This window comes from Trachemys scripta, chromosome 14, assembly GCF_013100865.1.
Source record: "Trachemys scripta elegans isolate TJP31775 chromosome 14, CAS_Tse_1.0, whole genome shotgun sequence".
NCBI lineage: Eukaryota > Metazoa > Chordata > Testudines > Emydidae > Trachemys > Trachemys scripta.
Genome location: NC_048311.1, coordinates 32,594,125 through 32,622,050, shown reverse-complemented (window position 1 = coordinate 32,622,050; position 27,926 = coordinate 32,594,125). Strand labels below are relative to the sequence as shown.

The 27,926-nt window shown below is 56.6% G+C and overlaps 2 protein-coding genes across 5 annotated transcripts in view; both read right to left on the bottom strand.

The window, feature by feature from the left end:
- Positions 1-1,949: 1,949 nt before the first annotated feature.
- Positions 1,950-13,523, bottom strand: TEPSIN (TEPSIN adaptor related protein complex 4 accessory protein). 2 transcript variants are annotated; one of them, XM_034790401.1, is made up of 13 exons: positions 13,452-13,523; positions 12,207-12,279; positions 11,447-11,538; positions 10,095-10,188; positions 9,690-9,757; positions 9,436-9,514; positions 8,336-8,407; positions 7,134-7,337; positions 6,424-6,598; positions 5,695-5,796; positions 5,218-5,296; positions 4,620-4,754; positions 1,950-4,088 (listed from the first exon to the last, which is right to left on the bottom strand). In XM_034790401.1, exons 1-13 carry the CDS (start codon positions 13,509-13,511, stop codon positions 3,477-3,479), a joined length of 1,845 nt encoding a protein of 614 aa, XP_034646292.1. In that variant the 5' UTR covers positions 13,512-13,523; the 3' UTR covers positions 1,950-3,476. The 2 variants fall into 2 exon arrangements, with proteins under 2 accessions (XP_034646292.1, XP_034646293.1); XM_034790402.1 differs by lacking the exons at positions 12,207-12,279; positions 13,452-13,523 and having other exon boundaries at positions 10,095-10,259.
- Positions 13,524-16,856: 3,333 nt separating this feature from the next.
- The window catches only part of SLC38A10 (solute carrier family 38 member 10), a 51,484-nt gene continuing 40,414 nt past the window's right edge, over positions 16,857-27,926 (bottom strand). For 2 of the 3 annotated variants that reach the window (XM_034789607.1, XM_034789609.1), the window contains 5 exons: positions 26,382-26,552; positions 25,583-26,056; positions 24,889-25,011; positions 20,405-20,584; positions 16,857-20,263 (listed from right to left, as the gene is read on the bottom strand). In XM_034789607.1, coding sequence (XP_034645498.1) covers positions 19,020-20,263; positions 20,405-20,584; positions 24,889-25,011; positions 25,583-26,056; positions 26,382-26,552 — 2,192 coding nt within the window. In that variant the 3' untranslated portion in view covers positions 16,857-19,019. The remainder of the gene's footprint in view (positions 20,264-20,404; positions 20,585-24,888; positions 25,012-25,582; positions 26,057-26,381; positions 26,553-27,926) is intronic. The other variant, XM_034789608.1, reaches the window with a different exon arrangement.

Genomic DNA, 27,926 nt, shown 5'->3' with positions numbered 1-27,926 from the left:
GCTATGGGGCCGGGGTCCCAGCAGGAGCTATGGGGTCTGCTGCCCGCCCAGCAGGGGCTCTAGGCTCCCGCCGCCCCTACCCAGCCAGGAGCATTGTGGGAAGGGTCCCTCGGGCCGTGCCCACCCCGCGCAACTAACGAGGGGCCAGAGCCAGACGCTAGTAACCGGCCCAGGCACAGCCTAACCCCGGCGGGGCGCGAGCCCGCCTCCCCAGCCACGCCATTGGCGCGCTATGGAGACACCGGTCTCTCACTGGGCGGCTTGGCTGCCCGTCGCGCGGGGAGTGGGAGGGGGGGGAAAGAGTTCGGTTGAGGTGGCAGGCCGGACAGGGGCAGGAGTGCGGGGCTGCAGGGCCCGCCAGGGGGCGCTGAGGGGCCTAGCCGGGCTCTGGCCTCCTGCGGCGGCGCGGCGCGGCGGGGCGGGAGGAGGAGGAGGAGGGGCAGGAGCAGGGCCAGGCCAGGCAGGGAGTGGGGTGAGGAGAGGAAGGGTAGGGTGGGGAGTGGGATAAGCTATGGGGTGAGGAGGAGGGGCAGGAGCAGGGTCAGGCCAGGCAGGGAGTGGGGGGAGGAGGAGCGGGCAGAGAGTGAGGAGGGGCCAGCCAGGGCAGGGGGGTGAGGAGAGGAAGGGTAGGGTGGGGAGTGGAGAGACAAGAACGAGGAGAGGCCAGGCAGGGGGTGGCATGGGGTGAGGAGGAGTAGGGCAGTGGGGGGGGGGAGAGGGGGGAGGGCAGGGGGGGGGGAGGGGGGGGGGGGGGGAGGGAGGTGGGGTGAGGAGAGGTGGGGGGGATGAGATTAGGAGGGAGGGGGGGGGGTGGGGCAGCCAGAAGAGGGGCTGGGTGCAGCCATCCCATTGGGGTCCCCATGGAGTGTGGGGTGTCGGTTGAGGATGCCCCGTGCAGGTCCCGTGGGGGATTTATCGCTACCGGAGCAGGCTCTCTGAGGTATTCAGGTGTCCGTTCCATGATGCAATCTGCTCCTCAGGTGGAGTGGCCTCGTTTGGAGAAGGTGGGTTTACACGTGATGCGGTTTGGACTGTGGCCTGTCTCCTCGGCGCACAGGCTGCCCTATCCACGCACCTCGCTGCAGAGAACAGCTTCCTTGGTGCGACTGGTGTGGCTGCTGGAGCGGTGATGGGAAACGTAGCGACCTGTGAGTCCATAGCTGTCTGTCCCGTTGTTGAAGCTGATTGTGATGCGCTTTCAGGTCTGCCAGCCGGACAGGTTAGTTCAACAGACACAACACAGTTACTACACATGCTGCCCGCAACGCCCCCTCCCTGCACTGACACTGTGGGTGGCAGAAGGCCAGGCTTCACAGAGCCTACCTGAAAGAATGCCAGGGGGCTATTTATATGTCAGCAGACAGTTCTCAACAGGAAATAGAAAGTTTTCCACAATTCAATGATTTCAAACCTAATTGTGCATAGCAAACCTGGTTCCTCTGGAGAGTAGCAGGGAGCACGAATTCAGGGATCATTATGCCCTGGTTCTGGGCCTTGTTAAAGAAATACAGACTATCTGCCCTCCTGATTGCACCCTGCTGGCACAGCTGTGACCTGGAAGGCAACCCTGCCAAGGCATGCTGAGAGTGTGAGATGGCCAAAGCTGCAGGAAGAAGGAAAGTTACAGGCTTTGCCATGGGATGACAGCCCTTTGGTGTAGGTAGTCTAGAAGCCAGCTGAGGCTTAATGCTTGAACAGGGACATCTGAACCATACGTATGCTCAGCAGGTTTGTGTAGCTCTGGAACTGGGGGAAGAAGAGTCCTCTCAGACTTGGTTACATTTCATCCTATAGCTGCTCGCTCCTCTGAGCTCGCCATCACCGCTAAGGCCAGGAAAGCCATCCCAGCGTGCTCTGAAGCAGAACGCAGATTTCACCTGAGGCACAGGCTATAAACAAGCACACTTTGTACCTCAAAACAAGAGAATTAGTGGAACTTTAAATATGCACAACTTAGTGTTTATTAAAGTCATATTAGCAATGCCTCCCCCCCACGCTCTGTAAACATGGAACATCCTCCCAGGAGGCTTTCTGGACAATGGACCCTTCCCTCCTCCCAGCCCTAAGAGCACAGACAGGTTGCGGGAGCTAAGTTGGCAGGAGTCTGTGAGCAGGGACCTGGCTGCAGGATGTGATTTGCACACAGCAGGAGCCCACCCAAGCCTCTGCCCCGTGGGGCAGATCAGACATTGCTAGAAAGGGATTTTCTCCAGCGATTTTTAACTTGCCTGTTGCAAATTTGCCCCAAGGGGACAGGTGGGCTGGTCTGGATGTCATAAGCCCAAGGACAACACACAGACTTGTACATAACCAACTCTCACAGCAAGATGGACTCGCGTGTGACGTGTAAACACTAAATAAATGCCAATCTGCTGCCCAAAGCAGCCTGTGCCTGTAATTTGACTTCCCTTTGCCCAGTAGGATTTGGCAAGAGATCAATCTGCAGGTGTGAAAGGGGCTGCTGCCCCACACAGGGGTTCATGCTTCTACGCAGATGTTCTCTAGTCCCTTCCATTGCCAGCCCTGCTAAAGTGCACCAAGGGGTGTGTGTGTGTGTAATGCACCTTCAAATAACAAGTAGCTACAATATCGGATTCCCGGTAGGAAAACCAAACCACCTCAAAGAGATTCCCACAGGAGCTCAGGCAAGGTCTGCAGGGGATGTGGTATCAACTGAGGTCCTAAAGCGTCACCTTCCTTGGAAAGATCTTCTGAAACCTGGCTTCCAGACTGCCGCACTCAATGCCTCTCTCCCTCAACAGCAATGGGACTGAGCAGGTGCGATGCTGGGGAAAGGCAGCCAGCGTCCCTGGACCTTCCAGGGTACCATTAACCACGCCCCAGACATGTTAAGTGATTGAGGTGGTTACTAGTGCATTCATTCACACAGGCAGAGGCCCAGCACGAGAGGTTGAGTCCATATGGACTCACTGCCCCTCCCTCCCCAGCGTGCCCCAGGCCCTAGTCTGAGCAGTGTTACAGACGGCCACTGATGGATGACCCAAGCAAGGGGCCAGAGCAGCCAAGCCCATATGATTAGCCTTAAACCTCTAGCACAACCTTAACGTAGGGGTAGAGTCAAGGGGATTCTCATTCCCACTCTCCCCTTTGGGAGCCTGGAACTGGCTATCGTGACACATTTCCCCCTCTCCCCCCCATGTGGGATCATGCTGGATTGTTATTGTAGGGTTGCTCATGGATTTTTTGAGGGCACCTCCAGGGATCAAACTGAAGGGAGTGACTGGGGACTCCATTTCCTCGTTGTGCCCTAGCGAGATCCTCCCCAGCAGCACCGGCACTGCCAGCCCCTTTCTGCAGGACGTGGACTTGGCAGCACCCACAAGAAACGGGGAGGCCTCGCTTTGAGCTGAGCAGCCGGTGCCCCGTAGTGCCAGTCGGTGCCCCTGTAGTGATGGCCTGAGAACAACACGCAGCGAGCGAGACCCCAGTTCCTCAGTGTCCCGCAGCCCCAGCTGCTACATGTTGAGGAAGGAGAACGCCGAAGGTTCCCTGCTGCCCTCGGAGTCCCCATGAGCCTTGGCGCTGGCAGTCCCAGTGCAGGGCAGTGTCCGTGGAACATGAGAGGCACATTCCTCCCCACCAGGGTTGGCTACTGCTGTGCCTGGAAGGGCCACCAGCTCCATGCCAGCGAATAGGGAGAGGCTCTGAGGGGATGTGGCTGCCCCCCGCCTGCCATTCAGAGTCTCTGTACGCCCGGAATCCATCCGGGCAGCATCCAACTGGGACTCAGGCCCCGTTAGTCTGCACTCCACCTGCTGCTGGCATCGACTGCCTGGTGAGACATCCCCAAGCTGCTCCCAGGTCTCCGCTTCTGTGCCCTGCTCTCCCGCAGGGGCGGGCACGGCCGCAGGATGCGCATCGAATGCTGGGGCTTTCCATGTCTCCGAGAGGAAAGGGGCTAAGCTCACGGGTTTGAGAACGGTCTCTCCTGCCAGAGGCATGAGGTCCGTCAGCAAGTCACGCGCGTGCTGGGGGGAGCCCCCGGCAGGAGCAGAGGGATCCGTGTCCGGCTGTGATCTCTTGGGAGACGGGCAGCTCCTGCACAAGGCCTCAAACTGCCTCAGGAGCTGGCAGGGAAAGGGAGGAACAGAGCAAGGAGTCAGTGCAGCACAGCAGGGCCTGCCCCACAACTAACCCCTTCACAAGCAACAGACAGCCAGCCCCTGCCAGCCTGCTCCCCAGGGGGGCTGGATGGGGTTTTGGGGAGCCCTTTTATTGCCTGGCACTGAGTGCTGGAGGAGCGCGGGGTGTGCCATGCACAGTAGATCAGACATCAAGCTGGTATCCTGCCTGGCAGGATTCAATACCTGATGCTTTGCAGGGGGCTCACCACCCACACCATACCTGGCCTATTGTGCAATATTTCATTCCTTCTTTCCTGACCTGTGCAGCCACCAGCTGATGCCCTGAAGCATGTTATCTCCTCTAGGAGCAAAGTTCAGCCCAGTACGGGGGTGGGGAAGGGGAAATGACCCTGCACCCTCTGGTGCTCCCTGCTCCAGGGGAGGACAGAAATAGCTGCGTCCGGCCCGGCAGCACAGAGCCAGTCCTTCGGGCTCGCAGGCTGTGCTGGGGTGGGAGTGAGACACACGAGTCACCTTTGTTGCTTTGTTGGCCACCGGCCCGGGAGTTCTTTGGCTGAGCTGCTGCAGGTGTGGCCGGGTAATCCCGGAGATCTGCTCGTGGGCCAGCAGGTCGGAGCACAGGAGGGAGGATATGGCACACATGGACCTCTGGCAAGGACAAAAGAGCAGGTCAGAAGACAGGACCTACGCCGATACTGCAGCTGCAGGCAGCTCGTCCAAGCTGGCTTTAGTGCCGTGACACGCACTGGGGCGACTGCCTGCAGAGCTGCAGCTCCCCGATTCCCCAGGGCCCAACATCAGCGGCAGAGCAAGTTTCCCCAGCCCAGGCGGGACCAGCTCCAGGGCCCAGTCGCTCAGAGTCCAGCCATGAGGCAAGGGGTGCTGGAGCTTTCGCCGTGGGAGCCCTTCCCCACTAGGGACTGGGCTGCACCCCAGCAGTGCAGGCAGATGAGGGCATGAACCAGCTCACAGCCACTGCTGACCCACACTAGATCCCTCGTTTCCTGAGCCACCTCCTCCCATGGGGCAGCCGGGGAGCCCCTCCACACTCCTGAGGCTTCTCGGTCCCCGTGCCCGCAGGGTGGATGCAGCGTCTCCCCCGTGCACCCACCATGCAGACGAGCTGGCTGGGGTCCTGCAGCGTCCGACTCAGCAGCTCCAGCACCACCTCGCAGTTCAGCAGCCCGCACCTGGGGAGAGTGGGCAGCGCGTGGTCACGGCAGCAAGCAGGATGCAGCTTCCCAGGCTCACGCAGGGGTGGGCTTGGCATCCTCAGCCTCTCCGAGATGGCAGGGAGCAGCCCCATGACCTGCCCCCCAGGGGTCACTGGCTGAGCCCGCCAGGGTGAATGGTGTGGGGCAGCACCTTGGCGACACTCCTGGCTCCCTGCTCTGCTTTGCGGCCAGATCTGCCCATCAGACAGCCCAGGAAGGGGCAGGGGACCCCGTGCGACCAAGAGGGCTTTGGAGAACACCCAGCCCAGCCCCTCTGGCACCCTGGCAAGGGTGGGGAATGCAGTCTCCCCCCGAGCCCAGTGGCCCGGCAGCACCGCTGGGGGTGTGGAGGAGGGGACGCGGCGGACTCTTACTCTTTGATGAAGTGCTGGGCCTCCTCCCGCGTCAGGAAGACCTTGGAGCCCCTGGTCAGCGCGCTCACCAGACTCAGCTCCTGCAGGCAGTCGCCCTCCACCCTGCCAGTGGGGAGGAGACACCAGCCCCGTTACCTGTGTCCTGTGAGGGAGGACGCGCTCCCGGCCCCGCTCCCCGATTCGGAGGGGCAGTGAGCAGGCTTCCCTGCCAGCTCGAAGACCCTGCCCCCCAAGGAGCCCCCCAGCAGGGCACGGAGAGAGCTGGGCACTCGGCACTCCTGCATCCCAACCCCGCACCAACGCCGGCCTTGGGCAAGTCACTGACCCTGGCCACCTCCCACGAGCCCCAGCACACAGGCAGCTGCAGCCCCAAGTGCTGTCACTTTGCTCCGCCCACCCAGGAGGGGCTGAAGGGGCCCCCAGGCACTGGCCCCACAGGGTGAAGCAGCACAGGCTGGAAGAACCCCAGCATCTGCCCGACTGCTCCCACTTCCAGTGCACTGAGCCGGGTGGCTGAAAAACTGGGGGGGGAAATGGGGACCCAGCACCCAGAGGGGACATGAATTAACAGGGCCCAGCGAGAGAGGAGACCATGCGCATTAAGGGACTTGCAGGGATACTGGAGAAGGGGGATTCTAATGGTTTTAACCCCAGCTGCACCCGTGCCACAAGCTCAGAGCCCTTCCTTCTCTCTCCACCCTGGCCCCGGTCATGGGCTCTCCGGCTCACCTCTCAGTAATGTTCCCCAGCTCCCTGCTGGCCCCCGAGGGGCTGTCGCTGCCTGATTTGCTGTAGGAGTCGGAGGTCCTGCTCAGCTCCCCGTTCTCCTGCGAGGAGTTCTGGGAGCTGTGCCCACTGTCCGTCTCTTCCCAGCCACCTCCTGCCTGCCCAGGCTGGTGACTCACTATAGGAGAAGCAACAGCAGGAGAGAGTCACCCAGAGCCAGAGCTTCCTGCCTGCTTCAGGGATTGGCAGACAGCTCTGCCACGACCCAGCCTCCACCTGCACCATACAGGAAACGGTGGGCATTCCGGAGGAACCAGGGTTCTTCTTCTATTCCAGGCCTGGACTGTGGAACAGTGTTATGTGCTGCTAAATGGCAGCTGTGTTTCACCCCAGAGGTGGCTGCATTTCATTTGCTGAGCATGCGGTGAGCCCGGGGGCGGGGTGGAAACGGCTAACGAACATTAGGCATTAGCATCACTGCATGGAGGAGTGTCATCCAGCAGCGAGAGCTGGGAACTGGCAGCCTAGACTCCTGGGTTCTGTCCCCAGCTCTGTCACTGAAGCTAACGTGTCCATCTTTAGAGTAGGACCAACCTTCCCCTCCCGGCTGGGGTGTCAGGAGCCCTAATTTGGCAGGGGTGATGATGCACAAGAGCTGTTTGCGGGAGCTACCACGGGAGCCGCTTTCCATCGCCGCAGCCCCACACACCTACCTCGCAGGCTGTGGGCTGCAGGACCAGGGGGCTTTGGAGGCACCACACAGCTTTTACCAGGAGAAGGCGCCGTCACGGGCTGGTAGGCATCGTCCTGCAGCTCCCTGGGGCAGGGAGGGGGGAACTCCGGGCTGGGCAGCACAGCGCTGGCGACCACCTCGGCTGCTTTCTGTATGGTGGCGAGCAGGGCCTCGCCGGCAGAAGCTGGGCAAGCACAGGAGAGGCCAGGGCGTGAGTCTCTGTGCAGGGCTCCACCCCGAGGGCAGCACTGCCACCCACCCTCGGGGCACCCTGCCCGCAGGGGGGGGGGAAATTAGGCTGAATCCCGTTGCCCGCCAGGGGCTGTAGGGGCGTTGGGCCTTCTCCCAGCCCAGCAACCCTGCCCACTCACTGGCAACAAGAGGTCTCTGAATCCAGCCCGCCCCGAACTCCTGAAACACACCCACAGCTACTTCCCGAGGGAGCTGCCTAGAACAGCCCCGCACAATTTGGAGCAATGCTAGTTGGCACGAACTGGGCACTTAACAGGCATCTCAGCAGGGACGCCAAGGTATGGGCCAGGGAGACTGAACTGCCCTTTCACCCCCAGCCTGGGACCCTGGGTTGGGGCTAAGAGACAACGGCAGGGTCTGGGCACAGGGAAGCTCACGCTGCTGCTGGCTGGGCAGTGCCTGCTTTGGGCCTATGGCACTTCAGTCTAGCCCTCTCAGCAGCACATCAGCACTGCCACCTGGAGCGTTCAAACGCCACGAGCCAGGCCCCAGAAATCACAGTTTGGCTGGAAAATCCAGAGCTTTATTTTCACATAAGAAACGTGGGGTTCTTGCTCTTTGCCCTCTGGTTTGTGAGCACACGGGGGCATTTGGGTCGGGGGGTCTCAAGATTTTCTCTGCCATGACCAGGGCTAAAAACTGGTTTCACGTTTTAAATGACTGTAGAGCCTCCTCTAATCCCGGCCCCCGGAGCGGAGGATGCTCAAAAAGCACCGTCTTTTGGGATAGCAAATGTGAAACATCAGGACAGAGGGTGTGTGTGTGTGGGGGGGTAATAGGAGCCTATATAAGAAAAAGCCCCAAATATCGGGACGGCCCCTATAAAATCGGGACATCTGGTCCCCCTAGTTGGGAGCTGTGGGCTAACCCCCGTGAGCTGGCGACGTGGCAGGGGGTGGCGCGGAGCCGGGCCCTGTGGACGGCACTTACGAGAGCCGCTTCTCTCGCCCGTGAAGCCAAAGCCTTGGAAGGAGCGGCAGGGGCTGGGCTTGGAGCCCATTCCTACGACCAGAGGCACAAAGCACATTTCAGAGAGAGAGAGACAGAGAGCTCCAGGGTCCCCTCCCCATGCTGTGCCCCCTCTGCCCATTCCTGCACTCAGGGGCGCCCGTCCCGCCGCCCGGACACAGCCAACCCCAGCTCTGCAGGGGGCACAGAGCCAGGAAGCCACTGCAGCTAGTCTAAACCAAACTCGGCCTGTGGACCCGACACAGGTGCTGCCCCCTGGTGGGGAAATGCTAGTAGTGCTGGGGAGCTGGCACGCGCAGCCCTGAGCCCTGCTTGCGGCAGGACCACAGCCTGGCTGGCTGGAGGCTGCAGGGCTCCTTGCTTCGGTGACCTTTAGGGGTCGTATTTTCCAAGGGGCCGAAGGGAGCCTGGTGCCAACTCCCACTGACTCCCCATGGCAGCTGGGCACTTAATGCCCCTTGCAGCCCCCACCCCATTTTCTGACCCTCTGTTTGACGTGAGTCGCTGCCCAGCCCCATGGCACCCACCCGACGGGAGCTGCAAGGGCCGTTGCTTTCCCTGTTCTGCCAGCACCTCCATAGCCTCCAATAAGGATGCATTTGTCCTGCCATGTGAGAGGCCCTGCCTGAGTTCCCTCGGTGGGTGGGCCACGCGCTTAGCAACTGGAGCCACGGGGCCGCAGTGGCGCCACCAGCTGGGAGATGTGGCCAGCAGGGGCAGGGACCGTTTCCTAGCTCCCTGGGCGAGTGGGATTCCCAGGAGGATCGGGCATGAAAGCAGCGCAAGGTCGTTAGAGGGCAAGCCAGTGTAAACAGTGAACTGCCCATGGAGCCTGACCGCCCCTTCCCAAGACTCCCCTCATCGACAAGCAGCGGGGGGCGGGGGGAGTTTGCCCTGCTACTGTCTGAGTGCACCTGCCCTGGGGATAAGGCACTGCCATCAGGGTCTCCCCCCCCCCCCCCCAGCACCCGTCTCCAGGGCTGCCAGCTCAGCACCTCCCGGCAGTGCCATGAGCGGGGGGTGGGTGGAGGGAGTGTTCACACCAGGGTGCTGGTGTTTACCTGTTGGGGGAAGTGGCCTGCAGGGCTGAGCAGAGGGCGGGGGCGACAAGGTATCCGAAAATAAAGCACCGGCCAAGTCCTGCAGGGAAAGAACGGACAGTCACAGCCGGGAGAGGGCACTGGGCTCCCGGCCGGCTCAGCAAATCCCTGGCCAGTGCTTGGAGCAGGGGTGGGAGGGTGCCCTGAACTCCCCCGGCCCGTGCAGAGTCCTCTCCCCAGGGTCAGTCCCCTGGACGGGGCAGGGTGTCACTCACCTGTGCTGCTGCTCGGACCTTCTGGTACAAGCTGTTGCCGTGCAGGGGATCTGGTGGCCCCGCGAACACTAGAAGGCAGAGGGTGAGGAAGGGCTGGGTTAGTGCAGCTGTGTAAGGTCTAACGGGCACAGCTAGAGGGGTATGCCGGGCAGTCATCACATCACCCAGCAGTACCATCGCCCCTCCTGCAGGTCCCCATCTGAGCCCCCCGACGGCTGCACCAAGCTCACAGCCAGTGGCAGGGAAATCAAGAGCACCGGCGGGATTTGGGGCTGGGGGCCTTTCCCTCCGCAGTGCTTTCCCCAGTCAGCGCGAGGCTGGAGCAGCGCTGCCCTCGGCTAGTCTCTCTTCTGGTAACAGTGCGGACCCCAGCCCAGCCCCAGGGCCGCCCAGGTGCCCTGTTACCTGCTGCTTCCTGGATGAAGGTGGAATTCCTTTTCAGCTGCTGGAGGAACTGCAAAGAGCCGTGCGTGCACATATACAGCAGAATCTTCAGCACCTGGAGACACAGGAGAGGCTGAGCAGTGTCTGGGGCACCAGAATTGGACACCTGGGGACTCACTCGGCTGCCTGCACTTCACCAGCCCAGAACTGTTCGGGGCTGATGGAAAGCGCCAGGTCCAGACTCAGGCGGAAGGAGTCAGTGCAGAGACTTCGCTAGGAATGTCCTGACACCAGCCCCTCCCCACTCACACCATGGGGGTGGTGGCGCCTGCCCCAGCCTCAGACCCCCCTTTTCCTGGGAACATTCAGGTCCCAGGCCATTGCGGAGAAACTAAATGAATTCTTTGCATCGGTCTTCATGGCTGAGGATGCGAGGGAGATTCCCAAACCTGAGCAGATGAAATTCAATGTTGATAAATGCAAAGTAATGCACATTGGAAAACACAATCCCAACTACACATATAAAATGATGGGTCTACGTTAGTTGTTACCACTCAAGAGAGAGATCTTGGAGTCATTGTGGAGAGTTCTCTGAAAACATCCACTCAGTGTGCAGTGACAGTCAAAAAAGCGAACAGATTGTATATATATTGCCTCTATAGAAATCCATGGGACGCCCACATCTTGAATACTGTGTGCAGATGTGGTCGCCCATCTCAAAAAAGATGTATTGGAATTGGAAAAGGTTCAGAAAAGGGCAACAGAAATGATTAGGGGTAGAGAACAGCTTCCGTATGAGGAGAGATTAATAAAACTGGGACTGTTCAGCTTGGAAAAGAGACGACCAAGAGGGATAGGACAGAGGTCTATACAATCATGACTGGTGTGGAGAAAGTAAATGAGGAAGTATTATTTACTCCTTCTCATAACACACGGACTAGGGGTCACCAAATGAAATTAATAGGCAGCAGGTTTAAAACAAACAAAGGAAGTATTTTTTTCACACAATGCACAGTCAACCTGTGGAACTCCTTGCCAGGGGATTTGTGAAGGCCAAGACTGTAACAGGCTTCATAAAAGCACTAGATAAGTTCATGGAGGATAGGCCCATCAATGGCTATGCCAAAGGCTGGGAATGGGCGACAGGGGATGGCTCACTTGGGATTGCCTGTTCTGTTCATTCCCTCTGGGTCACCTGGCATTGGCCACTGCCTGAAGATGGGATACTGGGCTAGATGGACCTTTGGTCTGACCAGCGTGGCTGTTCTTATGGAGGTCCTGGCATCCTTGAGCTCTCGCCTCCCTCCCGCCTGCACCCTAAGGACAGCCCCTGGTGCTTCGCTCCCCCTGGCAGCACCCAGCTGTTCGGTTACCTTCAGCTTGACGTGACAGGAGTTATTCTGCAGTCGGTTGAGGAGGTGCTCCAGGAGGCACTGGCTGCTCCCTGGGGAGTCGTAGGAGATCTCTGAGAGGGTGCAGTGTTAGAGAAGTGACACTCACTAATAAGCAGCCGATGTCAGGTTAAAGGCCGAGGACTCCAAGGGTCAAAGGATCCTGCCAGTCCCTGAGCCATTCCCACTCCTTGATCACTGCTAATGCAGCTTCATCACAGTTAAGCAAAGAACAGCGGGTCTCCCCTCCCACCTTCGCCCCACTGAAGCCCTGCCCCCCTCACCCCACTGCATAGTCCCCTTCACCCCCCAAAATACCAGGGTCTTAAACCTGCTGCACCTGCCTCTTCTAGCTGGGATTCACAACAGAACAGTCCCTCTACATTCTCTGCTCCTTGCACCCGCAGATCTCAGAGCACTCTGCACACGTCCGTCCATCTCTCAGTATCCCAGGAAGAGAGTCAGGCCTGATTTCTCTCCTGAGCACAGCTGAGGCACAGGGAGGTGGAGTATCAGAGCAGGGAAGAGAACCCAGATCACCAAACTGTTCCCCCCTCCCCCGCTCTAACCACTAGTCCACGCTCTCACCATGGAGTGCGATTCCAAAGCACTAGTGATCCCTGCTTTTAGTAACAGAAATATCTGACACTGGCCTTGAAACTTGCAACAGTCTCTTATCGCGCCTCTCTCGCACACCGCTCCAACGCTGCCTTCCCAGCCTTACCCTGGGAATAAAGGATACTTGTGATTTCCTCAAACAGGTACCCAGGGCATGGGACGTCGTCATCCGAGGTGCCTTTCATCAGAATGGGCAGCTGAAAGAGACCAAGCCTACACTGTCCAATCAGGGGTAGAGGGGCGGACCCATCAAGCCCCCTTTTGACATCTCACCCCAGCTGTTAACGCTGTCCCCATGCGCATGAGATATCAGCTGGAACAGAACATCTGCTCCCGTCCCGTCCCCCACACACGCCCACAACTCCAATGCGCACTGTCCATGTGCTGAAGGCACTGTCCCCACGATCCACCGAGACATAAGAGAACCTCCACGCCCCTCACATCACAGTCCTGAGGACAAGCAACTCCCTCAGCTCTCTGCTGCCATCATTAGCTGCCTCCTAGGGAAGCTAGGACAGCCGGTTTGGGAAGGACGTGTTACACCGCACCCTACGAGACGTGAAGCCCTAGAGAAACGTTGGTCAAAGCCTGGCTCCACGGAGACTCCAGGTCCCAGGCTCTGCCACTCAGAGGGAGCATCACATGCTGGGCCTGGTCACCTCCAAGCTCCCACCCCCAGGTGAAAGCAGCTGCCTTCTGCTCCACCAGAGGCTCGTTACTGAAGGTCCAGGCAAGTCGCCAGCACAATCTCTCAGATGGGCAAAGTCTGGACAGGTTCCCTCTTGTCCTAGCACCACCAGGTGGGGTCACGCGGGCCCTGGATCACAGAGATTTCCCACACTCAGCGCCTGGCTACCCAGGGAAAGCCCAGGAGGACGCAGCATGCCTCTTAGTCCTCCCATACGGGGCGGGCTCCTGAATTTGTTGGTGTGGAATATCAGCCGGGCCCAGGCGACACCTGGGGAGAAGGCGCTTACCCTCCCCCGGCCCGGGAGGCCAAAGGCCTGTAACAGCCCAGGCTCCTCACCGCGCCATGGCGGAGCCGGGAGGCAGCACGGCCCGTCTCCCCTCCGGGCGCCCTGGGACAGCCCGAGCCAGGGGCCGCCCAGCGCAGCCACTGGGGGGGCAGGGGCAGCGCCACGCAACAGCAGGGGGGGTGACATCACTGGCGAGGGCGGTGACGTCACAGAACCTCATTGTGGCAGTGACGTCACAGAGGCGTGGGGGCGCGATGACGTCACGCGAGCGTGGTGACACCTCTCAGGATCCCCCCCGCGCGATTCTTCCCCGGCCCAGCCCCGTTGTCCCATCAGGCGGCTGAGGCCGGCCCCCGAGGCGGGACGAACAACCCCCGGCCCGGCCCCCGTACCCGGCTCAGGAAGCCCAACCGGTCCCGCAGCGGCGCCGCCATGATTCTCTCTGCGCTCATCCCGCCCTGCCCCTCCTGCACCCGGCCTCGTCTTCCCGCCCCCCGGAACCCCTGCCCGCCAATTAGAGTGCGACTTCCTCCCAGCTCAGCCAATCAGCACTGGAGGAGGGTGGGGCCCCAGGGGGAAGCGACCGTCACCACTGACGGCACCGACGCGGGCATGAGAGAAGGGCAGTAAATAAAAGGTAGCTCGTCCAATCAGAAGCCCCCGTGTCAGAAAAGGGACCAATCAGAAGGAACAAAGAAGGTGGGCGTTATTCGTAACCAACCCAAAGCCTCGCCTAGGTAGGACAGGGCCGTGAGAGGGCGGGATGGAGCGGTGAACCAATCCAGAGCCTACAGCGGTCTGATGGACACCTCTCAGAGGCCATCAGTGGGAAGTCGTTAGCCGGACCCAATGGGAGAGTGCTAGGCGGTTTGACGAGCAGCGAGACGAGCCTATCAGAGCCCGGTCCATCATGGCGGCGCCCAGCGAGTAGAGAGCCGGCGATGTCAGACCAGGGGGTCTGGCTGCGAGCCCGGGAGCGGCTGCGGCGCTTCCCCGAGCTGCTGGCGGGATGTCGGGACCAGGTGGGGCCGGGCCGGGCGTGGGGGGGTCTCCCCAGCCAGTGCCGGCCGCTCGGCCCCGTGCCCGGGAGAGCCACAGCGGCGCTTTGCCCAGCAGCCAGGGGACCGGATGTCCCGATTGTCTCGGGACAGGCCCGATATTGGGGCTTTGTCTTATATAAGCGCCTATTACCCCCCACCCCGTCCCGATTTGTCACACTTGCTGTCTGGTCACCCTGCCAGCATCCCTCCCCCCCCCAGGCCTGGGGAGAGACCCCGCCTCCAGGTCTAGGGGTGAGAGCCCCAGACTGCCCCCGCCCCAGGCATGGGGAGTGACTAGGGTTGAGAGCCCCGGGCTGACCCCGCCCCCAGGTCTAGGGGTGAGAGCCCCAGATTGCCCCTGCCCCAGGCATGGGGAGTGACTAGTGGCGGGAGCCCCGGGCTGACCCCGCCCCCAGGTCTAGGGGTGAGAGCCCCGGGCTGCCCCCGCCCCAGGCATGGGGAGTGACTAGGGGTGAGAGCCCCAGACTGCCCCCGCCCCAGGCATGGAGCGTGACTAGTGGTGGGAGCCCCGGGCTGACCCCGCCCCCAGGTCTAGGGGTGAGAGCCCCGGGCTGCCCCCGCCCCAGGCATGGGGAGTGACTAGGGGTGAGAGCCCCGGGCTGACCCCGCCCCCAGGTCTAGGGGTGAGAGCCCCGGGCTGACCCCGCCCCAGGCATGGGGAGTGACTAGGGTTGAGAGCCCCAGGCAGCGCCCCCCTCTTGTCCTGTCTAGGTCCTGCTGTGGGGGTCAGGGTGCCTGACTCAGCCTAACTCTTGGGGCTGGTGACCCGGCGAGAACAAGGCCGGGTGTGAATGTTACTATGGCGCCGTGTGATTTTAGGCAGCGGCCTACGGAAAGTGTGTAGCTGCGACGACCACAGGCCATGCCGAGCTGCGGAAGGACGTGTGCGTGAAGGAGTTTGAGGCCCTGAAGGAGTGCTTCACCCAGGCAGTATGTTGCAGGGATATCTGTACACAGAAAAACTCGGGGGCCACTCTGCGGGATGGTTCTTGGAGGGGGACTGGCCTGGAGAGTTCAGTGCTATCATGTTTATACTCTCTTTGGTGCAGTACCATAGGCAAAACATGGGTCTGGGGAAGTAATTCTCAAACCTAGGATTCATGCCCAGGGCATCTGAAGTCTAATACGTCAGAAATGACCACTGTAGCGATAGTCTTGTGGTTAAGGCTCTGGACTTGGGATAAGGAAATCTGTTAATTTTCAGCTATGACTCAGCAAGTTACAGTCTGTGCTGCAGGATAACAATGCCCCTCAAGCACAAGGAAGTTGTAAGAATGAACAAATGTTTGAACTACTCTGACACCATGGGATAGTACAAGTACAGAGGTAGAGTGGGGCTGTTTTCCCCTCCATGGTGATTGGTTCTGTTGGTCAGTGTGGGTAGCTTATCTGGCAAAGTCCTCACAACAGAGCAGGAACTGGATGTTGTAATCAGAAAACACCAATCCTCTTCCTCCTAGCTTATCTGACTCACTTCTTTTTACAGGCAAAGAAGACAATGAAGTGAAGGCATTAGTAACAATACAGGGGACTGGAATCTAGATTTACAGTCCTGGCTGGTGTCTGTCCAGATGTAATCACGTAGTTCCAGGACAGAAGAATTTGCATAATCTAATTAAATCAGAAGGAAATGGGAGCCGAATAATGGAATACTCAACTCTATTTCATGCAACCTCCTCCCCCAGCTGTTTCAAACAATGCATGTAAATAGATGTTTGGAAACTTTTTTTAAATAAAACTCCAAAATCTGAGTCAGTGTTTTAAGACCTGCTCTTTATTCTACAATTTAACTATGCAGTCTGGAAAGGGTAGCAAAAACTGCACTAAAACTAAGCTTCTATTCTAATGAGTGGCTACGCTCCCTTTGTTTGCTGCAGTACACTTAGCCTACTCTCAGATGGCCCTATTGTTCTAGAGCTAGCTTTGGTCATGTGGCTTTCCTGAGAATTTAGGATTCCATCTCCCCTTCCCACAGCGTCCTAGGAATGTTAGGGTGGGCAGAAATGCAGAATAAGTCACTTGAGAGAGGGTTCTGCTTTAGCTCACGAGATTTCAGTATCTCTGCCCATATTATGACTAATGCTTAAGTTCAGCTAAAGCCATGGTACGCTAAAGAGCTGCCCCACTACAACTGGGAACCTTGCTGCTAAACCTCCACGTCCCATGTGAATACAGGCTTTCAGACTGCAGCTTTGAAAACCTAAGCACTGAAACTCCTAAGACGAGGGAAGAAATAGGCCAAGGTTACAAACCATGGCAGAGCTCCTCATCTAGCGGCTCATGTTACCCTCAAGGCTGCCAGGGCCCTCGCAGTAGTGCAAGGACACTGGTTACGTTTAGAGGGTTAAGCACAGGGCTACGGAGGAAATGCTGGGTACAAGGATGAGTAAATCCAAGCTGCAGCTTGATAGAGGTGAGGGGGGTGCTAGCTAATGAAAAGCACTCTGATAAGAGCAGGTCACTGCTTGGGCCATGAGCGCCCCACTTTACACTGCACTCACCCTGAAGCTAAACAATCAAAGTGGCATTTCATGAAATCTCCCAGTTGGGGGCACACGGAGCCCCTCCCCTCCCAGCCAGGAGGAGCCCAGCCACTAGCTGCAGCAATGGCAGAAGGGATGCAGAATGAGCGGAGTTCTCTTAAGGATACGTCCCATCCTGGACAGCAGGAACTGCCCCCCAAGGGCCGAGAATGGCTTAACGGTGCTTGTTACAGCAAGAAGAGTTCAGCTCAAAATGCTTTAACTTATTTTATTGATTGGCCTGGCGTGGCCACTCCTCAGCCTTTCCCAGCTGGGAATGTCTCATTCACAACACTGGCCAATTCCAGGTGCTGAGGAATTTCAGAATTATCTTTGGTCCCTTTGTGGTCGGCAGGCACCTCAACAGCAGCACGTGGTCCCCCTAAACTGCTGCTCACATGGTGTAAGAGAAGCAGTGCTCCCCGTGCCAGGCAGGATCGCAGCACGAAGCTGACAGAGGCCAGGGAGATCCCTGTACACAAGTTAGGGGCAAGCAGGGCGGGTGTGCATAGGGAGTATTTAGTTCCCGCCCCCAGAGCTCCCTTAGAGCTTTAAAGGGCTAGTTCTTGCAGCAGGGGCAGACTTTAGATTTGGCCATGAGCAGAGGAGACTGCTGCACTGAAAGCATGTGTCTTACTTGCATCTGACGTCCACAAACGCTAACAATCACACGGAGGCCGTTCTAGGGCCTCCTGCCCCAGAGCAGAAGTTACAAGAGTCCCAGATACGGATTAATTGTGCTTTGAGACAGGGTCATGGAGGAACTCCAGGAGACTCCAGCTATGGCAGTCCCGTCTACAACAGCCACTTGAGGATGCATGCAAACGCCCCTCCTGAAGACGTACAGCTGCCACAGCGATTTAAGCACTTCAATAATCGGCCGACTTTAAAGACCGGTCCCAATCCTGTTCTTCCCTTTTAGGAGCTCAGAGTTCTCTACTCTGAAGGCAGAGTCATCCCCCCTAGTGTTTCTCCTGGTAACCAGCCCCCATCACAACAGTTACATAGTTCCCGCTTCCAGGAGGTTGATTGGATATGAACGAAATGAGGCGGAGTTACCGAAGGATTCCGGACAAACCCCGACTCTGCTGAGGTCGACAGGCTCCTGGTAGGGCGGATGTCAATCATTCTAGTGAAAGCTGGGGGATTTTTTTCTTACATTTGGCAGTCAAGGTCTCTCATTTACCACACTTTAAAATTTACTACTGATCCCCAACTTTTGAAACAAACCAATTCTCTTAAGAGGTTCCTTCCTCCGCTCATGTATATGTTACCCAAGTGTCTTGATTACCGACCTCAATGGATTTAATTACACGTTGAACAATTGCTCTGGGGGATACAACTAGACCAAACAGTACATGAACTCTGCAAAGGGAGAAGAGAGGTAGGTACGATTCTGAGCCAACCCTCCATGACACTGTCCCTTGAAATCATACGCTTTCATTCCCTGATATCTGCTACTTCTTGCCGGAAATCTCAAGCCGTTTTGAGAGGGGAAGAAGGGAGTCTGCAGTTCCCAGCACGAGCCCCTTCATGCACTTTGGGCAGGAATACTCCCGTTAAAAGCACAATCTGAAACGTAACCGCCAAGGAAGAGAGGAAGGTAAAGCTCTTCATTATTACTAGTATGTAGCCAACTGAATGATCCCTGGGAGGAAGGAGCAGCACAACAGTAGCCGTTGTGCTTGTTTAAGGCAGCATCGGACATTAACTACACTGATATTCCTAGCACAAACTTCAGCCCAACACACGTAAAGCTGATGGAACGGCTTCCCATTGGGCAAACGGACCCCAGCAATTGGCTAACCCAGTCCTAGCGGACGTATTTCCAATGCGGATCGCAGCATTCCAGGAGAAGTGGAGCCGTGCGAGCTCCCCCTCTCGAGGCCCAGATAAGTTGGACTAAGCAACTCAATGCACTTATTGGAGAAACATTTGCAAGGAGACAGTTTGAGCAACCTGGGGATGTGCCTCAATACTGAATGGGCAAATTGGGGCAGGACGGACAAGGCAATTCAACATGAATCAAACAGCACAGATCCTTTGGGAATGGGGAGGACCTTCGAAAGCCAGAGGGCAGTCGGAGCTTCTCTTTCTGGGTCACTGACTCTCCAGTCACCCCCATGACAACCACGGGCAGGATGTTAACATTGAAGTAAATGGATGGGCCATGGCGGCCCCCATGGAGAGAGTAGTCTGAGGTCAGAATCAGCCCGAGTGTTGGGGCCCAGTCCAAGTGAAGTGCTGCTGGGTTAGACTGTCAGCAGTCGTGTATGCAATTGGAGTCCAAATGGTCGCTTGCTAAGTGGAATGTTGGATACCGCAGACATTAGGATCGATAACGGCTTCACCACCAATAGAGCAAGGCCGGGTCTCATCACACCTCCTCCTCTGCCATTTGTTTGATCTGCCGACTGTGAATCACCTGCTGGGCACCTTCTGCTGCCTGGTTTAATCTGGTCTCCAGGGCACTGCGGAGGTCGTTCACTTTCACATCCGGAAGAGGGTTGAGACCAATGATGACACCTTCCCTCGCCTCAGTCTCCTCCTCCAGGCGAGGCGGCAGGTCCCGTCTCCTCCTCCGGAGGTCCAAGTCAGCCTGCAGTTTCAGGTCCCGGTTTGGTTTGACGTTCCCCTGGTCTGGTTTCTGATCCGCAAGGGGGGCTGCTCCCTTCTCATGCTTTAAGGCAACGTCGTTCTCAAAGGCATTCCTCCCAGCAGGATCTTTGAGAAGTTTTTCATCCAGGACCTTTTGCTTGTTCAGGTGGCTTCCCTGAGGACCCTGCTCCATATCCACTGCCTTTTCCCGGAGAACTTCTTTCTTAGCCTCCACTTTGCCGGCCTGATCGACCTGGGAAGCCTGCTGCTGCTTGCTGCCAGCTCCGTCGGCCTGGTCGTCATTTCCAGGTCTCAGATGTTCTTGTTTATGCTGCACGTTCTCTGCTACTTGCAGTTTATTTGAAGAGTCCAGTGGACGTTCCAGATCTTTGGGCTCCTCTTTATTTGCTGGTTTGGTTTTAGAGTCCGCACCAAAGACTCGTTCTGGACCCTTCCCTGCCGTCTCCTGAGCTTTGACAGCCCTTAGCAGCTGTCTCTGGGTGTCAGTGACTGCTCCTGCCACCACCTCTCCAGCTTCCAGGGCACTCTTCTTCTCCTGGCTATCTCCCACAGCTCTGGCTTCGTGCCCTCCCCCCACTTCCTTGGCTGCGGGCTTCTCTGGATGGTTTCCTGCACCCTGGACTGCATGTCCTATGTCATTGGCTTGTCGTGAATCATCGCTATGAAGTGGATCCCTTAAGTTCTCTAGAGAGTTTTTAACGACTTTGTTCGCCTTGTGTTGTGGGACCTTCCCACCCTGAGGAAGAGCCTCAGGAATTTTAGGCCCAACTACACTGACTTGAACAGGAAACTTCATTCTAGGTCTGTGCACAGCCTCTTCCAGACCATCTACATTCCCTTGGTGTTGCTCCACTAAGTCAACAGGCTGATGGCCAGGCCCTGGCTGAGGAGGGTCCAATCTCTCCTTAGGAAGGTGCTTTGCAGCAACATCTGCTTTAACATCTCGGCCCTCTTCCTCGTTGCTCTTTGTGAGAGGCAGGTCGGGCTCCTGGGGTATTTCTGCTGCAGAAAAATAAACGAAAGTTCTTTTTTAGGGAATGCCCAGCAGCAGTTTTCCTTTTCCACAGTGCACCTGCATGTTCTTCAGAGCTGCCAATGTGCCAGCCCCCGAGAGTGGCAGGTGTTTGCGAGCCACATCCTTACCTTGCTTTGGCTTCTCATCACCTCCCTCCTCCTGCCTCTGCTGGTGCATTTCCTTATGCTGCTCTTCAATCACAGCCAGCAGTTTCGCCTGCTGGTCTAGTAGCTGCTTTTGCTGCACTTGCTGTTCTTTAATCACCTGCAGCAGGACGGCGTGATCAAGCACCTTGGCCTTCCCGGCTTCTAATGGTTAAAAAAAAATAAAATGCAGGGGGGAAAAGAGAAGAAAATGAAGCTTGCTGGGAGCGGCAGAACAGCGCCTCACATTTCCTGTGTTTATTGGGAGGAGAGGGATAGGTGGGTACATGCTTCTCCCCCCAGAAATAACGCTTGCACACAATCTAACCACGTAACGATTCATTTCGATAGCTATCCTCCTCCTCCATGGGCCACATGAGACCCTCCTCCATATCTGTGACCCACCGTGTTTTGCTGTAATACTTCGTGGCCATAGGCAGCCTGCAATACCCTTCCTCACTTAGAGCAGTGCCCTACTCCTCGGACAGTCCCACTGCCATGGGGGGAGCAAGGGCATCACAATACGGCCCTCTATCAGCAGCACAGAGATCCTCCACTGAAAGCTCATAGCAGCCAGATGCAAATAAGTGTGTGTAGGGGGTGATCTGTCTGATCGCCCCTCTTCCCCTCCCACATACAAAAGGAAAGCCAAGGGCTCTGCAGCGAACGTGCACAGACAGTGGCAGAAGCGACACTGGGCAATGTTTTGGAGGCTGCTTTTCACACAAAAGGCAGGAGACTCAGAGTAAGACTGACCAGTGCACGTGTATTTATCCTGGAAGGGGAGAGGTCTCTGAAACAAGGTGGTCAAGAGATAAGGGACAGTCAACGGCTAACCAGATTCAAAACAAGAGGACTTCTGCTTTTTAAAACCCTTCTCTAATCCCCAAAGGGGCAGATGGATAGGCAGTTCTGACTGCTGTCAGGGTCTGCGATGACCTCTGCAGGGGCTTAACATGGCAGTTCTAGCTCTGACCCCTGGAGAGAATTCATCCATTTTAGTGGGCCTAGAACATTTCCTCCTAGCTACTGTTGAGCAAAGACGTATCATTCTGGGCCAGGAGTCCAGCAGCTCATCTGAACCCTACTGAGAGGGAGCCCAGCTCAGGGAGCCTACCAGAGCATTTGCACCCAGACGTGGAAGATCTGCACAGCCTCCAATGCGTGGCATCTGATTCTAGCCTCTCAAATGGGCAAGGGCTGGCTGGAGGTAGGGCTGGGAAAATGCCCCTCTCTTTTCCCCAGACCTGACCCCCACACTGCGCTTTTATCCTGAGCAGGTAAGTGACGTCTAACAGCAGGCACAGGCTCCGAAAACCCAACACCACCGCCCCAGACCTGGGCTGCAGCTGAACACCAGCAATCTAACACACGGCACCACCCAGGGGCTGGGTGCTCAGGTTTAGCTGTCCTGGTGTTAAAGGTTGTGTGAGCCAATGTACAGCTTTGTGGAGAGGGCAGAGGGACTAGATTACCAGTCTGAACTGGAGTAAATTTCAGCCAATGAAATCTGAAGTAAGCGGTGCTCACAAACAGGCTAGTAGAGGACGCAGCAATAACGTATCATAAGACTGTACGTTAAACCAGGACGAAAATCCTGCTCACTAGCTCTGCACAGACACACAGTGGGGGAAGATCTGGAGAACACACCGTTTCTATTTGAATTGACGAGTTAGTTTAGCAACACGGACTTGAGTTGAGCCAGGCACTGTGCAAGCTACATGCAGTGTGCAAACCACGCAGACACCCTGTCTGTATGGAGACATTACGACATCTTTCTTCTTAGGAAATGCACCCACTGCATATACTGCACAGTGCTAACCTGTCCTGTGCTTCCCCCCACCCCCGACACGCCTAGTGGCATTTCTCCAAAACTCTCTGGGAGTTTCCAGAAAATTGCACCCAAAGGAATTCATGGCAAAGATTAACAGCCTGTAAAATGCCATTTAAATTAAAAAGGGAAGTTGTCCTGCTAATAACCCACAAAATGAATAAAGGGGAATATTTTCGGTGCACAGCAGAATGCTATAAAACAAACAGCAACTTTGGAATTTCCCCTTATATTCCCATTTACAAAAGCTCCATTATGGGCGGGGGAAGTGAAATCACTGGAAGAGTGCAGTTTCCTTCCCCCCATGTCTGTTTACTTTCAGCACTTAGCTCGGCAGGGCAAACAGAAGTCCTTTCTACTCTCACGTTCTGGGGACTGCACTCCACTAGCTCTGCATGGTTAGCTTTGGGTAGCAATGCTGAAGGAGAAGGTTTCAAGCCAAATCAAACTGGTTTTCATGGAGATTTTTGAAAGCCTATGTAACTCCTCTCTCAACCTATTCACACCCCCAAAACCTGCTAGGCTGCTACCCCGTCACACTCCCTCTGATCCGAATGAGAGTGGAGGGAAACCTGTCAGACTCTGACTCGCTTTGGGGGGGTTTAACACACCTCTGATAAAAAAAATATCGTAAGCGATTTAACAACAAAACGCAGAGGACTTGGGCATCCCGAGGGGCCACGGTTCAGGAGCTGGGGAAGGAGCTCAGAGGGAAGTTACTGTCAGTGAGGGGCATCCGTGCAGGAGGCTTGTGGGCCCTGGCTGTACCACCACCATTTCCCCGTTTGTTTAGGTGGGGGATTCAGCTCTGTACAGAGGAACGGGACAAGTCCCACACACCCTCTTATGTGCCATTAAAGCCCAGAGGCCTGGGGCTGACTCTCTGCCCAGGGCTGAAGGCGAACACGTACGCTCATGCAATGCATTCACAAGCCCAGAGGCCATGCATGCTACTCGTTCACTTGCACTTGGATCCTGGGATTTTAAACCCTCCTTACAATTCAATATGGTTCATACCTGCTACTAGCTTTTTAATCTCAGCTGTTTCAGGCCCATTGAGATGCAGAAGGAAGAGAAACAGATTAGGAAAACCAGGATTTTTCTTTTCTTTTTTGTTTAAAGCAAACGAACAAGTCAAAAGCATCAAATAATCTTTAGTGGCAGGATATGGGGAAAGCACCTTCGTGAAACGGCCAGATGAATGCTAGATTCTACAGACTTTGCACAAACAGCCACCTCAGCGCGTGTCCCGCACATGCACTGCATACGTGCAGCCTCTCAGGATATGGCATGTTCGGTGTCACCTCATCCAAGCTGCAGTAAGCAGGGTACGCATGATCTGTTCCCACGACGGAGATTCCCTGGATGTAGCCTAGCGTCATCCAGCAATTCACGGGGCCTGCAGCTAACCTGCTCTCGGGCTGTTCGGGAACCTGGTCTGTTCCAGTAACACAGGTGTGATCTGCTGGGCACGGGTTACACAAGGGCTGCCGGGGTTCAGTCAGTCTCTCCAGTCCACCATGGCGAGAATGTGAGCAACTGGGCGCTAGCAGCGGGGACCTGCCACCACACACGAGCCCTGGGTCTGAGTCTTGGATTTTGCCATCCCAGATAGGCAGAAGCTAGGAACGTTCCGGGGTCTGTCTACACTGCAGCTGGCAGCCTGCTCCCCTGTGCAGGTAGCCGGCCACGTGCTAGCCCACTAACAATAGCAGTGTGGCCACAGCGGCCTGGGTGGTGGCTCTGGCTAGTCACCCGAGTACAAATCCACCCGAGGCCCTGCTACCTTGAGCAGACTGGTGTGTCTCTGCCCACCTGTAACGGGAGGAAGTGCCTTTGGAGGCCCCCGCTGGGCTGGTTGAGAGGCCATAGGCTCCAAACCCTTGCAGCGGTGGGAAGAGCCGGCCGGCCAGTACGCTCTTCTTGGAGAAGCTGAACTTCACCGACCTACCCGTGTGTCATGAGCTAGCATGCAGCCACGCGGGCGGGAACAGGATCGGTCGAAGGATGTGTAACTCCCCACAGCAGAGTTCACACAGCCATTTCCCACTGTGCTTTCATTCTGGCTTCGCTCTTGTTCACCCTGGGGCCTTGCTCTGTACTCTAAGCTTGGGCGGGGAAGGGGAGAGAGCGCCAGGCCTACAGTCCAGCATGGGTCACGGCACCAACAGGGCTGGCGGAAGTTTTGCACTGAAACATGCCATCCTCTCCTGGAGTATTTACCCTTGAGACAGACGCTAAGCACTAGAGCCTATAGCCGCTGGGCCCCAACCCATCAGTGGTACAGTGGAGTTCCAGATGGGTCGCAGGGCTGGGCCAGGTCCCAACCCTGGAGCGGGGAGCTGGGCCCAGCCCCACAGGACAGGAGTGTGAGTGTGGGAGAGGCTCGCTCTCCAGCGCCTCCCCTCGGCGCCTGGCCGGGATCAGGGCTGCGGTGCCAGAGCAGAGGGAGCATGCATGGAACGGCAGGTAGCAAAAAGCCAAAAGGAACCACCGGCCTAAAGTTACATGATCCCAACCACCACGGCCAAACCGTCTGGGCGGTACAATCTCGCTGTCCCTCGCACGCCGCCTAACGAGGCAACGGGCTCCCAGGGTGATTGGCAGCTGTGGGGAGGCTAAACCCCACTTCACTCACCCTCCAGCTTGCTGTCGGCGTTCTCCTGCGGCTTGTCCTCAGCGTTTCGGATCTCTCTCTGCTGCGGTTGCTGCACCTGTGCTGGATCCAGCCTGTCGGGCGGGAGCAGCTCCTGCTTCTCACCTGCGGACAGACCGACCGACCAACTCAGCTCTTTGGTTGGAAAGGAAGAAGCGGCAGATGTTCTCTAAAAACAGCTCCACACTCTGTCCCGCCTTCCCCGCCCCCCGCCAACGCAGTTTATATTCAACCTGACAACTGCAAGGGAAGTAATAAAAAAAATATTTAACAATCTTATAGACTCCTGGCAGAGAGCCAATGCTAACTACCTTAACCAATTAAAATGCAAGAACCGTCCTTGCTAGCTTTTAGATGGGCACTTAGCAATGTGTTACCTGTCAAGATCTCCCAACTCCACGTCCCCAGTGAGTTGTGAGACACATAACAACAGCACGGCACCTGACATTTAGTAGGCTAGCAAACAATTGTTTGACAGATATTATAGTAGCTGTCAAAGACACCAGATTCCTCGTTTCCCCCAACAGCTGCTGAAGGGGCTGTGCATATTCACATGCTAATCTGGTGAAATTAGACGGGAACACTGGAATGTAGGGAGGAGTAACCAATCGCTGCCCTCCCCTAGCCTAGACAAGAGGAGAATTGGCTCAGATGAGACACCCAGGAGATGACTTACCAGGGTCAACTTCCTTCTCTACAGACTTCACAGCCTCCGCAACGTTCCCAGCCTGCTGGAGATTTGCATTCTCCCTTCCACCTGCGGCCTCAGCTCTCTTTTCGCCCCCAGGTAGGACAGCCAGTGACCTCGGTTCGACCACCTGTTTGCCGGGCTCCAGATCTTTGTACAGCGGTCGGCCATCTCGTCGCACCTCCGGGGCATTCTTCGGGCCCTCGAGGGGCCTGTCAACCTCTCTCTGGAGCTGGTTGTGAGCCCCATCTTCCTTTCCTGGTTCCAGGTTGGGCTCCTCTCTCTCGGGATCCAGCTGTGCAGCCTTCTCCACGGCCGGCTTGAGCCGATTTGCATTGGCTTCTTCCGGTGGGCGCTTGTTCTCCTTGGATTCTTCCCGGTCCTGCCCCTCATCTACGACAACTGCGTCATGTGGGACAGGCGGCTCATGGCGATGGGCTTCTCCCACAGGTAAAGCGATCCCTGGGGAAAAGGGGAGGGGAGAAGGTCAATGGGCCCCTCTGGTGGGATTTGGCGAAATTCCACCCAGCAGACCCATGTCATACCCGTGTGTACCCTCCTGCCCTGATACGTGTCACCCCTTCCAGTGAGCAGGCCTTGCTGCCTAGCCACACACAAGCATATCCGGCGAGCTCCAGGAGCAGCCATGCTAGGCCAGGGAGGGAATCGGCCTGGACGGGGATGGAATCATGAATTATCTGCAATAATGTTGCTAACCACCCCTTCCAAGTATGTCAAGTTGCACCTCTAAGCTCTCGCCCTCTCCCCAGCCCCATGTCTGGGATACCCTGGTCAGGCCGGTCGAGCTGCACTTCCTCCTCCTGCTTGGCCTTCGCTTCGTCTCTCTTGGGCACGTCCATGGGCACCTTGATCTGCGGCTGTTCCATCTCTTCCTTCTCGTTCGGCAGCTTCGGTTTCTCACGGCTGTCCTCCGCCCCTTCCGCAACTGGGTCCTGGACTGTAAGCATGGCACAGTTAATTGAATGAGGTCACACATGGCTGCACTGTCAATCTATAAAAGGAATCGGGGCAATTCTTTTGTCAGCTGTAATCCTGTTTCTCCAGCTAAGTGACACGGGTCTAGGAGGCAATTTTGAGCTCCTCAGTCAATTGTCAGTGCTTCGTTTTCTTTACTAGCCATCCCTCTTTTGTTATCAAAATACAGAAAAACAGTACAGCACAATTTACAAAAGCTGCATGCTACCATGAACTACCACCAGATGGCAGCATTGATCGTGCGCTCTTTTCCGCCACCACAATGAACGCGCCTGAGCTCCTTTTAATCTCTCAGAGAGCCCCGCGCTCCAGACCAGCAGCCGCCGGTGGCTCTGCGGAGATCCTCCTTCCCAGCTGCTAGGCTCCACTCAGGACAGGAAAGGCACATCAAATAGTTTCCTAATGTTACTTCTGCGCGAGAACAATTGCTGTAGCTGGCACGGGGATGTAATGGGACCGAGTGGGAGGGGATCAGAGATCGGGCACAAAATTTTAACCATGCGGGTGATTAACCATTGGAACGAACTTCCCAGGAGAGTGGCAAACTCTCCGTCTCTTCATGCCTTGTTTGGAAGGCTGGATGCCCTTTTGAAAGGCCTGCTGCAATCAAACCCGAGTTACTGGGATCAATAGCGAGGTTACTGGGTGGAAGAATTCTCTGGCGTGTGTTGTACAAGAAATCAGGCCAGATGTTCGAATGGTCCCCTCTGGCCGTAATCTCTGAAATGGGAATGTAAGTGCCGCCCATACGCCGCTCTCAGCAGCAGCCCACACTATGGAAATGTTCGAGAACCTCGGCTTCAGAGGAAAAACAGAGGAGGGAATCAGATTGTTTTCCAGCTTTTGGGAGATGAAATCACATAGAGCATTTTCTGTCCAATGAACTCGGAAATATTTACTTTCTCTATCACAAAAACACACTTCTCCACCCCTCCCTCAAATTTCCTTTGGGGAATTAATGCTATAAACTTCTTTCAATGTTCTCCTCCCCCTCCCTGGAACTGGTGCAGTTGGTTACCAGATGAATTCATGGGAAAGAGAGACTGCCACAATTTCAGCTGTGCGGGTCTTATGTGAGTTGTGAAATAGACGGAACAGTACAAGATCCAGGCCCGTGTGGGAAGCCCGGCTGGAGCAGCTGACAGACGTGGAATCTTTGCCCTAGAGCACTGCGCCAGGTTGGGAAACTAGTTCAAGTCTGGGTGGTTTTCAAGGTTGCTTTGGTTAAGTAAATAAGAAAAGGGGCCTGAAGCAATGGTGGACACTGCAGGTCACGCAGCCTGCATCTGCAGCCTCGCTCCCCTTCCCTGGGAAGATGTAGGGCCAGAGTCACTGC

Excerpts from the sequence above, each read along its gene's own strand:
- TEPSIN (XM_034790401.1), bottom strand. The coding sequence starts at position 13,511 with ATGAGCGCAGAGAGAATCATGGCGGCGCCGCTGCGGGACCGGTTGGGC. Across the intron at positions 10,189-11,446 it reads CCTGTCACGTCAAGCTGAAG|GTGCTGAAGATTCTGCTGTA; the intron begins GTAACCGAACAG and ends CTGTGTCTCCAG. Across the intron at positions 6,599-7,133 it reads TGCAGCCCACAGCCTGCGAG|TGAGTCACCAGCCTGGGCAG; the intron begins GTAGGTGTGTGG and ends CTTCTCCTATAG.